The sequence below is a fragment of the Engraulis encrasicolus genome, chromosome 11 (genome assembly GCF_034702125.1).
Source record: "Engraulis encrasicolus isolate BLACKSEA-1 chromosome 11, IST_EnEncr_1.0, whole genome shotgun sequence".
NCBI classification, from domain to species: Eukaryota; Metazoa; Chordata; class Actinopteri; order Clupeiformes; family Engraulidae; genus Engraulis; species Engraulis encrasicolus.
This window is the reverse complement of record NC_085867.1, coordinates 18,357,420-18,374,800: the sequence shown is the minus strand read 5'-3', so window position 1 is coordinate 18,374,800 and position 17,381 is coordinate 18,357,420. Positions and strand designations below refer to the sequence as shown.

At 47.4% G+C, this 17,381-nt stretch overlaps 1 protein-coding gene across 4 annotated transcripts in view; it reads right to left on the bottom strand.

Annotated features, from left to right (window-relative positions):
• Positions 1-17,381, bottom strand: part of nnt (nicotinamide nucleotide transhydrogenase) — a 74,913-nt gene that overhangs the window by 20,059 nt on the left and 37,473 nt on the right. For all 4 annotated transcript variants that reach the window (XM_063210111.1, XM_063210112.1, XM_063210113.1 and 1 more), the window contains 5 exons: positions 16,579-16,812; positions 14,171-14,331; positions 10,250-10,429; positions 7,476-7,635; positions 1,372-1,453 (listed from right to left, as the gene is read on the bottom strand). In XM_063210111.1, the coding sequence (XP_063066181.1) occupies positions 1,372-1,453; positions 7,476-7,635; positions 10,250-10,429; positions 14,171-14,331; positions 16,579-16,812 (817 nt within the window). The remainder of the gene's footprint in view (positions 1-1,371; positions 1,454-7,475; positions 7,636-10,249; positions 10,430-14,170; positions 14,332-16,578; positions 16,813-17,381) is intronic.

Here is a 17,381-nt window from a genome sequence, read left to right as displayed (position 1 = left end):
CCCCTCCAACCTTCATGGCGTTCTCTCAGCCCTGACCACCATTACTCTGTCCCCAAAACCCCACCTCACTCCACCGTGTTGTTCCTCCATGTTGTGAGCGGTGCAACCTGAGAGGCCAGCCGGTGTAGTGGTGGACGGACACACACACGCAAGCGCGCACACGCACACGCACACGCACGCACCTGTCCCTTTGGCGGTAGCTGCCCTTTTCAGTGGGCCGGAAAGAAGGGCCGTGGGCCTCAGGGACTCTGGGCCCTGACGAGGCTCTCGGATGGCAGGGACCATCACATGGGGACGGGGAGGGGAGGAAAGAGGGGAGGGGAGAGGGAGAGGGACGGGACCCCACGGAGGACACAAAAGGGAACCGGCCTGGCCGCCCAGCACACAATGGCACGGGTGAATGACGATATTCAAAAAGCCCCCCACTTTGAAATAGAGCAGACCTGTGCAACAGGCAGGCCATGCAGGAAGAGCAGAGAGGAGAGGAGAGGTGGTGTGGAGGTAAGGAGGGGTGGGTGAGGGGTTCATTGGAAGAACGTGAGAAATTTTCACGCGCGAGCGAGAAAAACAAAGCAGGACAAGCAAAGTATGACGGACCGCAAATTAAATGCGAACGAGAGACGAAGCAGCATCAGCAATAACTGTCAGAAATCTTGAAAAGTGAGGCACGTGCGAGTGAGAGCGAGAGAGAGAGAGCGAGATGTGAGGGAAGTGGCACAGACAGACAGACAGACAGACAGACAGACAGACAGACAGACAGACAGACAGACAGACAGACAGACAGACAGACAGACACAGACAGACAGAGACAGACAGACAGACAGACAGACAGACACAGACAGACAGACAGACAGACAGACAGACAGACAGACAGACAGACAGACAGACAGACAGACAGACAGACACAGACAGACAGACAGACAGACAGACAGACAGACAGACAGACAGACAGACAGAGACAGACAGACACAGACAGACAGAGAGAGAGAGAGAGAGAGAGAGAGACAGAGAGAGAGAGAGAGACAGAGAGACAGAGAGAGAGAGAGAGAGAGATATGAGGGAAGTGGCACAAAAAGGGGAAAGTGGGGAGCCTGAAAAGTCGTCCAAGATGTAGGCCATAAATCACCGCTGCTCAAGGCCTCAAGCCTCCTGCTATAAACCCAGTCATGTTTCCCCCGGGACAAGACAGCAATACACTAAACATGACAAGTCTATCACAGCTGCGGAAAAGCAAAAGCGGCGCAAGACGAGAGCAAAGCGAAAGCCACGCAGCACAAACACTTCCTTGTTGTGCGTACGGTCTTCACCTGGTGTAAAAAAAGTGTATGTGTGTGTGTGTGTGTGTGTGTGTTTGCGAGTGTGTGTTCATACCTGATTTTCTTGCCCATTTCGGTCAGCATCTTCACCAGTTCAGCAATGGGGTACTGAGCCTTGGCTGCGCACAGACCATAACCTGCATGACAAGAAAAAGGAAGACAAACAAACAGAGCAATCAGACAGCAACCTAGCAGCCTTAACAGTGATAGATGCACCTGATCGTGTAGTGTGTCTGGCACCACCCGCAGGTGAGCCATAGTATTGCGGGCAGACACAACACACAGACAAAGACAGACAGACGGTCAGTTCAATAGCTGGCCCAACCCCCTCCAGGGGGGCACGGAAACAAAAATCTGTATTGTAAATGACAGGAAAAAAACAAAAACAGTGAAAGCCTCTACTTAAGTAATGACATCGTGTCAAATCTGCTGTGCTCACTTTCAGACACACACGCAACATCACAAGTCTCGTTTGAGTACCTGTCTTGGGTCTAGAAATAGCCATGGGTTAATGTTCACCCACTCCAGAACACTCGATGAAAGCTCTGAAAATTGCCTGAAAACGCAATAGCGAAGTGTGTTTTCAATGCGATCATGTCCTGTCTCGAGCGGAGATGAAATAATTGTGCCCTTCCATTTTACAACATAATAAACAATGTAAAACAACTGCTGACATCAAAGCAGCTAGAGAAAACCTCACTGGAAATGGCTTTTTCAACATGCCCCTCTCGCCTGAACACACTGTAGTCAGAAACACTCAGCGCAGCACGTTCTTGAGAGTACACAGGTGGGGCTCGGTGCATATTTATCATGAAACGCAGCGCTAAGCTCCCCTTTCCTCATTTTCACAATAAACACAATGAAAGATGGGATTATTGCTCAAAGGGGGCACTTTTCAGCCAATGTCACAGACGTTTCCAGAAGCCAGACTACCCGTCAGCGTGGCCTTGCAGCCAGGGGAGAGGACGAAACAAAGTGACAAAATGCCGGCCAAGACTTCAAATCCTGGCCCGGGTTAGGGGAGGAACATGCAGCGTTCTTCTTGTGTACAAAATGGTCATTTTTGGAGTTCATCATATGTTTACTTTGTTTAATTTATGTCCGTCACAAAAAAACATTTTTTAAAGTTTTTCGACCTCTCTCACTGATCACCGGTTTAGTTGCAGCAGCCTATTTTACACCACTCCCTGTCCAACCATTCTCCCTTAGCTGCCCTTAATGATTTTCTACTTTTGTCCCCTTCAGGACCAGTACTTTTCTAATAAAAAAACAAGGAAACAAAAAAAATGCAAAACATCTCTCGAACACAATCGAGCTCAGAAAAAAGCACTATTGTTTTCGGGATGGGGAGTGGGGAGCGGAGGGGAGGGGAAAGATACACTGTTAAAAAAGAAAACGGCTAAATGTTTCCACAGATGTCAATCACGGAAAGTGACTGCGACTGGTCCAATTACAGCAAATGTGCAAATGAAAACAAGAAGGCCTTGGAGTCAGCCGGGGCCTCGTGTGCTGTGCAGCCAAGGCAGGGTTGAGCAGCCAGCCGGCCCGGCCCGGCCCCATCAAAACACCCGGGAAGCCTCTTTAGTTTGGAGAGCAGAGCAGAGTACTCATACAGTACACATGCTCACACACACAGTGAGCAGTGTTGCCAGATTGGGCAGTTTTCCACCCAATTGGGCTGCCTAGGACGGCCGTCTTCGGGTAAGAACGGCATTTGGGCAGGTTTATGGGCAAATTTATGGCCATCGAAATCAATAGAATTTAGTTCAATTAAGTCAGGATTTAGTGCTTCCAGGCAGGTTTTGAGCATTTTTTGGGCTGGAAATCAGTCTCATCTGGCAACCCTGACAGTGAGCCTGTGGACCAAGTGTGCACACTGAGCTCGGTGTGTGTGTGTGTGTGTGTGCGCGCGCGCGTCTGCGTGCGTGCGTGCAGGCGTGCGCGTGCATGAGGTGGGAGTGGAGGGGCCCAAGTCACTTTCTCTGTCGGTGTCACAGTGTGCATGTGCGTGGTGTGGGCGAGGTTGAAGAGCAGGGCAATCAAAACATTAGTAGGGTCATGTTTTTTAGCTCAATAAAAGGCACAGGGAGCGGAGATGAACCCCACACCCCACCTCACCCCACCCCCATCCACACTGCCGGAGGGCAATCTGTGCGGATCAAACAGAGTGTTTTCTAAGGGGCAGAGAGGGCCCTGCTCAACGCTTGACCCAAGTGGCCCCCACAGGTGCCACATCGCTCTCTCAATGGTTGCTGGGAATCAACCAAAACAACAACGAGAACACAGAACAAAAGCTTTAGCCAGGCTAAGCAAACAACTGCATCACCCCACAATTCAACCTCTGAACTGAATGAAAGTTGCACACACACACACACACGCGCTCTTGACGGGTGTTGCATACCCACACACATCCTGAGAGGAGCAAGCACGAGGGAGTGTGAGCAGAGTGAGGGAGGTTTTGGAGGAGGAGATGGAGGAGGGGGAGCAAAACTTTGACGACGAGGGGTGAGGGTGCTTTCTTGGATGCCTGCGAGCCCCGTTTAGACAGCCATTTGTTTTAAATAAAGAGCGCCGTCTCTGTTGTGCTTGGCCCCGCCGCTGCTGTTTACTCTGGAGAGTCGCTTTATTATCATTTCTTCTGTTCGCTCGCGAGCCGCCTTCCCACATCTAAATCGTCAAAAAAGCTCCAAAACGTGCACCACCTCCAGCCCCATAACCAACCAACAGCCGCCCCCCACACTCTGATCTTTTACCGCTGTCCTCTTGATCCGCTGGCCCCATGATCCCCACTTCCATTGCCTCCCCCCCAAAATAGCCAAACCCTCTGTATACCGAACAACCTGCTGCCCCTCCTCTGTCGTCCAAATCCAACATACCCCAATCTTTTTACTCCTACGTCTTGAGTGACTCCCTCACTTCCCCAGTCTAACCCCCAAAACCATCAGAACCCTCTGTGTCTCAGTCTCCCCGTCTCCCCCATATACTCCCAAATAAACCCTTAAAAACGCCCACCCCCTGCACCCTAAAACAACCCTCCATACACCTACCGTACCACCCCGCCTCCTCTCACCCTTCTGAATTCTATATACCCCCCACTCCAACCTGCGATTGGGCTATAAAACAGCACCGTAAAAACGTTCCGGGGAGGAGAACAAAGGGGGAGCGGGAAGCTGCCACACTCTGCAGGCAGCCCGCACCAACACACCCCCACCACCCCCCCGTGCTACTAAGATCATTTAACCCACTGATTAGGGGTGGGTATTGGCAAAGGGTTCACGATTCGATGCGCATCACGATACACATGCCACGATGCGATTCTATCGCGATGCATTGCGATTCATGTACTACTGTGATGCATTGCGATATTTACTTCAGTAAATGTGTAAAATACAGCTTATTTGTCAGTTGCTGTGTAGTTTTCATAAGTCAGTTCATTCTATTTAAGCATTTTATCATCTGGGAGAGAGCTTACATCACACCAGAAATATTACCTACTCTCTACTGAACAAAATCAACCCGTGGCAAATATAATTTTATTGTTATCAAATAATCAATTGTCATGAATCCATGCAGTATATTGAGAAAATAAGTATCACGATACCTTGTCATGAATCGATGCATTGTATCGTGAAAGTAAGTATTGCGATGCATCGATATGACGATTATTTTGCACACCCCTACCACTGATGCTGGATGCTGCGTAGCGCATCATTGACCCAGGTGCCTGAAGCTGCATGAAGCAACAACACTCAGGCTCATTACATTTGAGATTTTTTTTAAATTCAAAATGTTGGTATGTAAGAGCTGAATGAACATGGTCTAATGCAGGATGATGGTCTTGGCTTTTTTGCAGGTGTTTAGGCATCAAAGGGTTTAAGTAGGGGGAAATGAGCAGACCCTTCCACAGAGGCCGCCGACACAAAAATGAGGGACGAAAAAAATTGTCATTGAGACAAGGGAGGGCTAAACATGGCTTTCTTGTGTGTGTGTGTGTGTGTGTGTGTGTGTGTGTGTGTGTGTGTGTGTGTGTGTGTGTGTGTGTGTGTGTGTGTGTGTGTGTACGTGTGTGTGTGTCAGTCAAAGACGACATTTCAACGATGACGCCTAGGTGGCCACAGACCACTGAGAACATGACAATAACAAAGCCCTTGTGCCCCAACGATAAATATTACACACACTCAAGAGAAATGCGCAGCTCAATGAAGCCCTAGACTTATTTAGTGTTGGGCACAAGGGTTTTTGCTCCTTTTTTAACATCACAGACATTCAGCTTCAATAAAGCCCTTACACAAAAAAAGAAAAACAAAATGAGAAAAAGGAAAATGCGTGGGGTAGGCCCTTTCCAAGACCACCTAAGCCTGCATGCCTACGGCCTTGCTCAGGGAGGTGCCCTCTTCACTGCTTGAGAGGCGGCAGTGTGTGTGTGTGTGTGTGTGTGTGTGTGTGTGTGTGTGTGTGTGTGTGTGTGTGTGTGTGTGTGTGGTGTTTAGAAAATTGCCTATGATGTAATGAGGTTACGCAAGGTTAGCCAAACAGCCATAACATGCTGAAACGTTTGCACAAGCCTCTGACGGCCCCTCCACTAAGAAGGAGAGAGAGAGAGAGAGAGAGAGAGAGAGAGAGAGAGAGAGAGAGAGAGAGAGAGAGAGAGAGAGAGAGAGAGAGAGAGAGAGAGAGAGAGAGAGAGAGAGAGAGAGAGAAATAGAGAGAGAGAGAGAGAGAGAGAGCTCACAGGGCCACCCAGACTCTTCGTGTGTGAGATGGGACACCTGAGATGGTGTGTGTGTGTGTGTGTGTGTGTCAGACAGAGAGGGAAAGAGTGGTAGAGGGTCAGGGAGAGAGTGGGGGAGAAAAACACATGTATGTGGGCATACTGTGTGCATGTCTGGCAGTGGTCAGTTTTTGTAATAATGAATTGATGTGTGTGTGTGTATGTGTGTGCGTGTGTGTGTGTGTGTGTGTGTGTGTGTGTGTATGTGTGTGCGTGTGCGCGCGCACGCATTTGTGAGTTTGCATACGTGCATACAAAATGTGTATACGTGTACATACAAAATGTATACATGTGCTGCTCCTGTACATATATCAAGACACGGACACGGACACACACACACACACACGGACACACACGGACACACACACACACACACGAACACACACGCACGCACGCACAAATTCAGCAACTTGGTTGGCCTTGGGGAATTGCATCTTATATTACATTACGCTTAGGTGAAGCTTTTTTTATCCAAAGCGACTTGGTTATTTTAGGTGCATGGTATTGGTTACAGTCCCTGGAGCCATGTGGGGTTAGGTGCCTTGCTCAAGGGCAATTCAGCCATGGATGAAGGTGCTGGTAAGGGTGGGATTTGAACCGGCAACCCTCTGATCTAAAGACCAGCGCTTTAACAACTGAGCCACTCATTTCAATCAACGATTTGGTAATGCAGATAGCAATGATGCGGTGTAGACTTGCCACTGTAGCTGTGACAATGACACTCTGGGCCTTCTTAATCATCTTCACACTATAATCTACGTTGACCTTAAAGGGACAGTTTGGTCAATTTCAACATGCAGTTGTAATGCTCACATTACCCTGGACTTGTCAGTGCCTGAGATTTTTTTTTCTTCTTCTTCAGCCGTTTCCGAGATCCTGGTCATTGTAATGGGGGCAGCTCTTTGTTTACATTTCAATTTTTTTTTTTTATTATTCCCAAAAACATCCAAAATGTTATAAAACATCAGCAGACAACTAGCAAACAGCAGTACCTTTTGGGAAAATATTTGGAGTTGGCCTATGTTTCATTTTTTAAAAATGTAAACAAACGCTGCCCCCATTAGAATTGCTCATATCTCGGAAAGGGCTGAGCCGAAAAATGTGGCATCACCAGGTACTGACAAGTCAAGGATAGCGTGAGCAATACAATTGCATGTTGAAATTGACCAAACTGTCCCTTTAATGTGTGTGTGTGTGTGTGTGTGTGTGTGTGTGTGTGTGTGTGTGTGTGTGTGTGTGTGTGTGTGTGTGTGTGTGTGTGTGTGTGTGAGTGTGAGTGTGTGTGTGAGTGTGTGAGTGTGTGAGTGTGTGAGTGTGTGAGTGAGTGAGTGAGTGAGTGAGTGAGTGAGTGAGTGAGTGAGTGAGTGAGTGTGTGTTTATTACAGTACCTGGGACGATGATGATGCTCTGTGCCTCCTTGATCATCTCCACGCTCTGGTCCACGTTGACCTCGGTGTGTGTGCCGGTGATCTCCATGGGCTTGCCAGTACCGGTGGAGGAGGTGCCGTAGCCGCCCAGGATCACGTTGGCCAGCGAGCGGTTCATGGCCTAGAACGGTGGCGGCACAGAATTAACAACATGGTAACCAAGATGCAGCATACAACAGAATTAACAATATGGTAACCAAGATGCAGCATACAACAGAATTAACAATATGGTAACCAAGATGCAGCATACAACAGAATTAACAATATGGTAACCAAGATGCAGCATACAACAGAATTAACAATATGGTAACCAAGACGCAGCATACAACAGCCGGCGCCAGAGATTCTTTAAAGATCGCCTCTCAACGTAATTTAAATAATATTGCCGTGTTCCCAATTGTTATTGAATGTGTTACGCGTTGGTCCTGTTTTAAAAAACGTTCTGGTTGCTTTGTTTCAAGACGTTTTTGCAAGCTGGCAAGGTGGCTTGTGGAGAAACGAGAGAGTGTTCCGTGTTTCTCGTGGAAATGCGTCTCTGATTGGCTCACTCCTCCTGCTCTCAAAGAAACGCGTCTCTGATTGGCTCAGTCCTCCAGCTCCTGGAGGGAATGTAATGGGAAACAGAGTCGCCACTTCCCCGGGTGGTACTGCACTATAGGGGCGCCAACGGAGGCGTGCAGGCTCCATTCAGGGCTGTGCTCTTTCGACAGCGACCCCTAGGCGAGCTGTAGGCACGGAGCAACCGGAGTGAGCAGGCTTTATGTATGAGGCTTTGTGCTGTGTGTGTACCTGAGAGTAGCAACCAGCTGATAGCTAAGCTAAGCTATGTTTCGGGCCACCAGACGTTGCTTGTTTTGAAAACAAGCAGAAAAAAATTACTCGACATGTTTTTAGATAAATGGGTCGATATAAACCTTTGTGGGCAACGCCTTCTTTCGACGTGACGAAACACAGAAAGGCTTTCGTGATTCGCTCGTTTCTCTGCATTATTGATGTAAATTGGGAAACACCGGGAAACACAGCCAGGAGAGTTGACGCACCGCTATGAGAGCCTTGCAAGTGAGTTTAACTTGGGGTGACCGTCCGATCTTCGAAAGGAGTGAGTAAAACTGAGTTTTATCGGAAGTTGGCCTTTAATAGAGATATGCCAACATAATAGGTTTCTATGGGCACCTAACGTGACCAGGTTCCGGTGTGCCTAAAGGGGCGTGTCATAATGCTCCTATGATTGAATAGAACAGTCCTCAGGTCTGCCTAGGTCTGCCTAAAAGGGGATTTCCCCCCCAATAATAGAACCCGGAAACAATGGGCCAATGGAACCTCTCTCTCTCTACTCTCTCTGCCGGCGCCTTGCCAGCACAGCAATACTGCGATTATCTGCTTGAGGATGAGCTTTAGATCACTTTAAGCGCCTCATGGCCTATTATTAAATCACTGGCCAATCTAAAAAACAATTTTCTAATAGGGAAACATTGGACAATAAAGCTTTTTAAATCTTGAATCTTTGAATATGGTGGAGGTAGCCCCCCACAGCAACCAGTCAGGACATGGATGAGTTACAGTTCCCAGCTAGGAGGACCTTATACATTTCCAGGGGGGATAGTGAAAAAAAATCCTGAGCCTGAACTTTTTCCCCTGGTCTAACGATGACGACAAGATACTGCATACTGACGTAACGTAGGCCTATTTTGACTCATTATTCAAACATTTAATAGCCTGTGTATGACCATTATTCAAGCCTGATAATAGAAGAAAACCCTGAACCTGAAACACTTTCTGAGATAAGATTAACCTAATCGTTACGCATTATCAATGTTTTTATTTTTGCAAACACTGTCAAGCCTGAAATCAGGCATGGAGCCTGAATACTATCAGCCATGCATTTCTAGCATTTTCTTATTTGTTTGGATATGCCCCTTGGGATGCACGGGCTAATTTTAAGAGGGGGCTCATTTATTCATCTGCACACTTTTTAGTGGTGTGTGTGTGTTGCATGCAGCGCTGTTTTATTTGCACAAACAGACCCCAGGCTATTGAACAACCCTGTTCTGTCCTCTTCAAGTAGACAGTTTTTAGATGGGGGCTTTTAGTTTCAAGTCATTAAGGTTTCGTTACTAAACATTTATCCTCCAAGGAAAACAAAGCTAATGTAAGCTGCAATTACAGCGGTAAAATCACAAGGACTCTTATTTCGCCTTTTACTACCCACTCCGCACTCACTTGCTTTGGTTAATCACTACTAAACCATCACCGTGACAATGTCACCACTGTAGAGGACATTGCTAAATGCATATGGTAGTTGACAAGAGGGGCCAGTTGTGAGATTTAACTCCAAAACACCATTATTATTCACAAAATTCATTGTGAATTAAGTGCACAAGTTTCTCACTTCCCATGCATTCAGTGTTTTGAGGTAAAATTAGCCTTTGTACATAAGCACAGATAAAAACGCTTGTGTACAAGAGGTTAAGGTTCTGAAGTATTGCTACTGTGCGTGCCTGACAACCTAACATCATGCATCTTACTGAAGTATCCCTTAAATTAATATGCATACGTGTGTGTGTGTGTGTGTGTGTGTGTGTGTGTGTGTGTGTGTGTGTGTGTGCACATGTGGGAGCTTGAGGGGTGCATGTGTGTGTGCGCGTGTGTATTCTCCCTTACACCTCACATGCAAATACATAACATACACACACATTGTGTTTTCGTTGTGTGTGTGTGTGTGTATTCCTCCTTACCACACACATGATGTAGGACAGGATGGCTCCCGAGGAGCCGATGAGGGCTCCGACGATGGTGAGCAGGTTGTTGTTGAGCAGGAAGCCCTCGGCACACAGCGCCCAGCCGGAGTAGCTGTTGAGCACCGTGATCACCACCGGCATGTCCGCTCCACCGATGGCCGCCGTCAGAGTCACGCCCTGTTGAGGTAGAGGTCTGGTTAAGGTATGAAGTGAAGGTGAAGTGAAAGCCCACCTGGGAAACTCCAACTCCCGTTATTGTGACACAGCACACAACGAAATTGCATTTATTCCTCACCCATACAAAGGGGCAGCCCCCAATGGCGTCCCAAGGGAGCAGTGCGACAGGAAGGTACCATGCTCAGGGTAACTCAGTCATGGAGGAGGATGGGGGAGAGCACTGGTATGATGTGGTAGAAGACTTTTCTAACTACATGTAACTACATGCATCAACATGTATTGTGTACTGTGAATGTGCCCTGTAAGGTTGAATCGAGGTTAAGATAAGCTGTGGTGGAAGACTTTTCCGCAACACTTCATTTCAGTGTCTTTTTAGTGTAACTACCCGGTACATGCATCAACATGCAATATTATGTAGGCCTACTTCAGTACAGACCAAGTACACATGTTTACTACATTAATTTGGGCCTGTGTGTAGAGACCGTACAATACCTAACCCTAAGCTACAGTGCAAGCACATAATGTTATATGTTGTTACATACTTCGCTTCACTGTACATAATTAATGCAACAGGGGCAGTAAAACAAAGCGTAAAAGACTTTTGAAATGGGAAGAGACACATACAGGAACTTCTGAATCAGAATAAAACCTTTGAAAGCCACTTCTCTCACGTCAGCTAACAAAATGTGCTAGTATGATACACTTTTCACAGTGGTTTTCAACCGTACGATCACTGCGGCCATCACAGTAGGTCATCCAAGAATCCAAAAATTTACTCGCATTTCCCCCCCGTTCATGTTGAGATGGTCTGGTCCAGAAACAAAGTCTCAGAAAGAAACTACTTAGTAGTAGTGCTTTGAGAGATAATCCTCTTCATTAATGTGATGGGAAACGGATGGAGAATTTGTCTACCGAGGGGGCATTGCTGATCTGCTCCAGACTTACTGATAAGAGCAAGGAAGCGAGAGAGAGCGAGAGCGAGAGCGAGAGAGAGTGCAAGACAGAGAAAGCAAGAGAGAGCGAGAGAGAGTGAGAGAGACAGAAAGAGAGCGACAGAGCGAGCGAGAGAAGAAATGCGCCTCGGTCTGGGCCAAAAGGGCGAAGTGTTTACACAGGCATATTGATCCTATTAAACACATCTTGCGCTTCTCAATTCCTCTGGGTTTTGTGCCTTTGGTAATTTCTCTCCTCTCTGCTGCTCCCTTGGTCAACCTCTGATATATGGCCTGGCATTTTTTGTCATGGATAGTATTTCAAAGTTGTTGAGTGCGTACGTACAGAACGGCTTTGAGCTTTTAAACAAATGCAACTATGAAAGGGGAAACAACACAACATAACATAACGGGCATTGGTTATATTTTAAAAACCTGATCCATAGAGTAAATGAAGAGGAAATCTGATCATAAAGAGGAAAATGCAATTTGTGGGGGGTTTTTAGGGAGGGGGGTTTATCAGTTTTACCTTTCAATGAGGCATGAGCATGGGCATGAGACATTTGTCAAAACACCAAGAGCTTTATTCCTGGCCTTTTCGCTTTTCGGGTGATATCAGAGCAGTATTAAAAGTACAGCACGTCTGTATGCTTCGCCCTGTGGGGACAGGGTGCCTTAACCAAAGCCAGCTAGCACGTATTAGGTAATGAAACACTCAATCACACAAGCACAGCCAGGGCAACACATGAACAATATCAAGTCACCAGGTCTTCTTACCCAGCCCGACAACACTTGAATTCTCCTCCACCCGCCCCAAACAAGCAAGAAATAAACTTCAGGTGAATGCCATTAGTAACTGTGGTAAATAACCATGGGGGAAATTGCGCGCGCGTGTGTGTGTGTGTGTGTGTGTGTGTGTGTGTGTGTGTGTGTGTGTGTGTGTGTGTGTGTGTGTGTGTGTGTGTGTGTGTGTGTGTAAGTGTGCGCCTGACCTATGACAACATGCTCAAATTCCTAAAAAGCTGAAATTTATTGCAGCTTGAAAAGGCTTTTTCAAAGCTCTTTTTGTCTGGGCACGCGGCTAAAATGCAATTATCCCACTTTAGCCTTCATCCATCATCATACTGTAGTGATACACCACATTATTATACTGTAAATCAGGTCCTCACTGAAAGCAGTGTCCCCGCACATGTGCGGCTGTGTGTGTGTGTGTGTGTGTGTGTGTACATGCACGCATCTGGATTTATGGCTTGGGCTTAGAACATTGTAGAACCTACTGGCCATTACCACCGGTGGGACTGCAGGAGAGGCCTGGCTACCCGTCCAACTGGGCAGCAGCAGTGGCCGCACACTCACACACACACTTTATTAATGACCCGCATGGTCATAAATGAGAGGTCTAATTTCCTGCTCTTATTAAGGCACATTAGGAGAGCACATTCATGACTTCATCCCAAGAGCAGAGCGGAGCGAAACTGAAGCAAGGGCTGGGGAATTACAATAAAAAAATAAATTTAAAAAAAGACAGGAGCAGGTCTGCTCGCGCCTACTGCCCACGGCCTACAGCTGCCAGCCCAGACAGACCAGACAGCCAGAGTTCACCAGGCAGCACGCCGCGAGGGCAGCGGAGGACAGAAAGGACAATACTATAGGCAGCCATTTGCAGAGTCACTATACAGATTTCCAACTGCGACTCATGCTCCAAAAGTTGAACAAAAAGACCAGTGTCCAAATAATATCTCAAATAAAAGCCTTATTACTGGTAGGATTATTACTGTCTTTTTTTATGATTGTCATGAATATTTTGGTGCAGTCTGGGTCCAATCTATTGTAACCGTACTGATATATTGTTCCCATCTTTTTTCTAAAGACAGACTTTAATATGTGAATGTGATGTATGCCGCCAATGTGGTGTGATTAACAAGGAGAGCTCATTGAAAAAATGGCATTTAGTAAGCATAAATAGTCCCAACATTTGGTTCGATAAAACATCTTGCCGCAACCTGGTAGCGTTTCGTGCATTCTCATAACACAAACAGCACATACACACCGCACATAGAAATAAACACCAAACCAAATAAATAAACCCTTCACCACAAAGTGTGTACAACACAACATGCATCACTCCTAAGTACCCAATGCCATTAACAGTGGTGTGGAAAGGTCCATGTCTGCAAAGCATTTCGGCATTTGGATATCCGGGAGCAGATAGTCTCTGTACTGAACTGCCAGAACAAGATGAGCCCATCACTCTCGCTCTGGGATCCCCTAATCCAGTGGTTCTCAAACTTTTTCCATCATTCCCCCCTTCAGAGGGTCTGAATGCTTCCGAGTACCCCCCCGCCCAAGCAACAGCAGTACTCGCGCAGACTGATTTTGCGATCGCTGCGCCGAATCATAGGAAAGGTGACTGGTGAGATTAAACAGAGAGGGACTGCAGTCGAATGCAGATGTGTGTTCATTTCCTCTGCTAGTCAAATTCATGACAATTAATAATATAATGTTGGTGAGGGCTTTAAACTTTTTGAGTTATTGGCGAGACAGGAAATCATTTCCTTGGGAGAAAAAAAATCCAAAATCAGATGTCACACGGCCCCCCTGAGATGCCTCCACGCAACCCAAACAAAGTCTCGACAGGTCCTAATGACATCACTCAGAGTTCATAATTCTCCTCTTGTTGAAAACCTTTCCCGAAAGGTCTTAACCCCTTTTCAAAATGGACTGCAAATGTACTTTTTTAATTAGTTTCAGTCCCCTCGGTCACACACACACACAACCCTGCGACAGCAGCAGGGGATCTTGGTCTTACCATGATGGCGGAGAGGGCGGAGACGCTGCCGAGGCAGGTGATGCCGGTGGTGTAGCTGGGATCCAGCATGTAGGGCACCATGCCTCCAATGCTGGCCGCCATCAGGGTGGCGTTCAGGGCATGGCGCCCGGGGAGCATCAGGGGGGCAGAGTTCAGCATACCTGGAGGAGGGGGAAAGGGGCACACACACAGGACAGAGCTCATAATAATAAGACAGAGATGACAGGTGGGATAAGGTTGTCTTGATATCTTCACCCACTCATACAACACGCAGAGAGAGATGGCAGAGGTCAGAGTAGCTGGAGGGGGTACATATAAGACACAGAGAGATTTGCAGGTCAGATACGGTGGTCTCCAATCCATACCTCCACACACACCACACACACAGCTAAAATGTCAAGAATTGGCCTAAGGGAGGAAATATTTATGCAACACACATGTGTATGATCACATTTTGAATAATTTGGCCAAGCTGTTCCTTCATGGGAGTGCCTCAAACTCAATTCTTTCTGCATCCCGACCAACGACAGGTCTAATTATTACACTTGAAATAGTAAAAGAAATGATGATAACAGTGGAGGTAAAAAGAGGGAACTCAACTCTGCTGGACAAACAAAACAAAAACCACACGACTCCTGTTGAGCATGAGCAGAGAATACAAGAGAGAATCCAGTCCACCCCACAGGCTTTAACCAGTTGTAGTGCAGTTACAGAGTGATAATGCGAGCCTTCATTTTTCCATTAACCCTTGAAATGTTCAATTGAGGCGCTGAAGGGAAGATGTAGAATAAAAACTGAGGAGGGGCAGAGGCCAAGTGGATGATGATGATGGGGATGAGGATGAGGAGGAGGTGGTCAAGGAGGAGGAGGTGAGGGTGGAGGAGGAGGAGGTCAAGGAGGAGGAGGAGGTGAGGGTGGAGGAGGAGGTGGGAGCTGTACACAAATTGAGCGGAGAAAAAAAAAGAGGGGGGAGGGGGGGTAAAGAGTGGGTGGGTTAAGGGTTGTAATCTTTTATCAAACTGCAGTTTACCAGAGAGAGAGAGAGAGAGAGAGAGAGAGAGAGAGAGAGAGAGAGAGAGAGAGAGAGAGAGAGAGAGAGAGAGAGAGAGAGAGAGAGAGAGAGAGAGAGAGAGAGAGAGAGAGAGAGAGAGATCAGGGAAGAAATTAAATGAGCAAAAGATGGAGTGAGAAAGCAAGCAAGCAAGCAAGCAAGAAAGAGGGAAAGAAGGAAAGAGAGCGAGCAGTGGGAAAACACGGCACAGATAATGTGTTCCAGCTTGCAGGAACAAGTGGAAAATGACTGGGGGGCGGAGGGACCAATTAGTGCTAGAATCCTGAGAGGTTCCGCCTGGCCAAGTTCTAAACACAGGGCATGTGTGGCACTGGTGGGCTTCAGAGCACAAGAACGGTACCACGGTACCACCACCACCAGCAGCACAGAACCCGAGCAGAACCAAGTGGGGAACAGCAGCAGCAAGCCTAAGTAGATCAGTTGAGATACCTTTGGCTAGGGATGCCAATACATCAAAAAGGCAATCGTGAAAATAGTCACAGACCAGACCATTTAAAATGGGTCCTCCAACCTGAAGAAATATGGTTGAAATGACTAGATGCCGAGTCAGATATGAGTCACGTTGTCTATAGCAGTAGCTTGTGGACCATTACAACTTAATGTCTCCCATTAAAGAGGCATTCATGGGTCTTTTGCAGAACTCCTGAATAGAGAAGAATGGGACATACTCACAGCAGATGATGCTTCCAAGTAGTTTTTTTTTGTTTCATATTCCAAATGGCAGAAGATTTATCAAAAGCGTCCAGGGGCCTCACCTTGTATGCAGACACACAGTTTGTTTCTGCTGATTTGTTTTTCCCTCCATCTTGTCCTGCATGTGGAGTTTACCTATTGCGGATATGCCTGGCGTTTTTTGTTGCGGATATCCCTGGCTTTTTGTGTTGGGAGTGTTGACCTTCAGGAGATTCAAGGAATTTGCAAATTCCTGCAACCCATGTGTGTGGACTAAAACGATCTTGAGTATCCATTTGTCGGTCCCGGCTAAGGCTCAAAGGGCTAGGACACTGACTGTTGGGGTCCGGAGAGCCGGGTTTGATTACGGCTGGAAGTCGTTTTCCGATCCTCCTCAGTCTCCGTGTTCCATTAATATCCAGTCTCCTCTCATACGGTCCTATTCACAAAAAGCCCCACTTTTTTTAAAAAATTTGAAGTATACGTTGGTCCGTCCCCCTCTCTCACACGTGGACAAACACACACACACACAGGCGCTTGGCGTATGCCAACAGGGAGCCGCTAAAGGTCACGCCCCCGATGTAGGTGCCCAGGTTGGCGGCCCCGATGTAGGTGCCCACACACACACCCACCATCTCCATCTCCCTCACAAAGCCCAACTCACCCTGGAGTTTTCCATAGGCCACCAGGGAGCCGCTGAAGGTGACTCCTCCGATGTAGGTGCCCAGGTAGGCCACGATCTTGGTGAGGTTGGCGGCGGGGTCGGTGGCGAAGTGCGGGTACTCCACCATGTACTCTGCCACGCAGGTCAGCACCGCCGCCATGCCCACCAGGCTGTGGAAGGCCGCCACCAGCTGCGGCAGGTCCGTGATCTGGATGCGCTTGGCGATTGTCAGGCCTGGGGGTGGAGTGGAGGAAAAGGGAAGAGAGGGGAAAACACAACACAAAAGAAGAGCAAAGTTAGCTGGGGCAGGTGGGGAAAAAAAGACACGTCTGCAAACAGCTTTTAAAAGACCATTAAATAAGTCATCATGAGCAATGTTAGTTGGTAGTTAATAGTTAGTAGCTGTCTGTGATCTGGACCTGGCCACAGTCAGGCCTGGGTGGGGGGGGGGGGGGGGGGGGTGTAGAGAGACATGATTTGTACACTGATGGAAAATTCAAGACAAATGAAGGCCGCCACCATGTGGTGCGGCAGGTCCATGATCTGAATGCGCTTGGCAATGGGTGGGGTGGAGCAGAGGGCAAAGGGAGAGAGAGAAAAAAAGAGCGAGAGACAGGTTTTGTACACTGCTCTTAAAAGATTGAAAATTCAACAACTGTAAGTGACACCTAGCAGCAGAACACAAAATCTCCTGCCATTCTGATCTAGCAGTGCACCATAGGACACATTATAATATAAATTAAAACTTCAGTTTAAATTCATGTTATAGTTTGGCTTGACAGTCTAGAGCAAGACTTCAACCT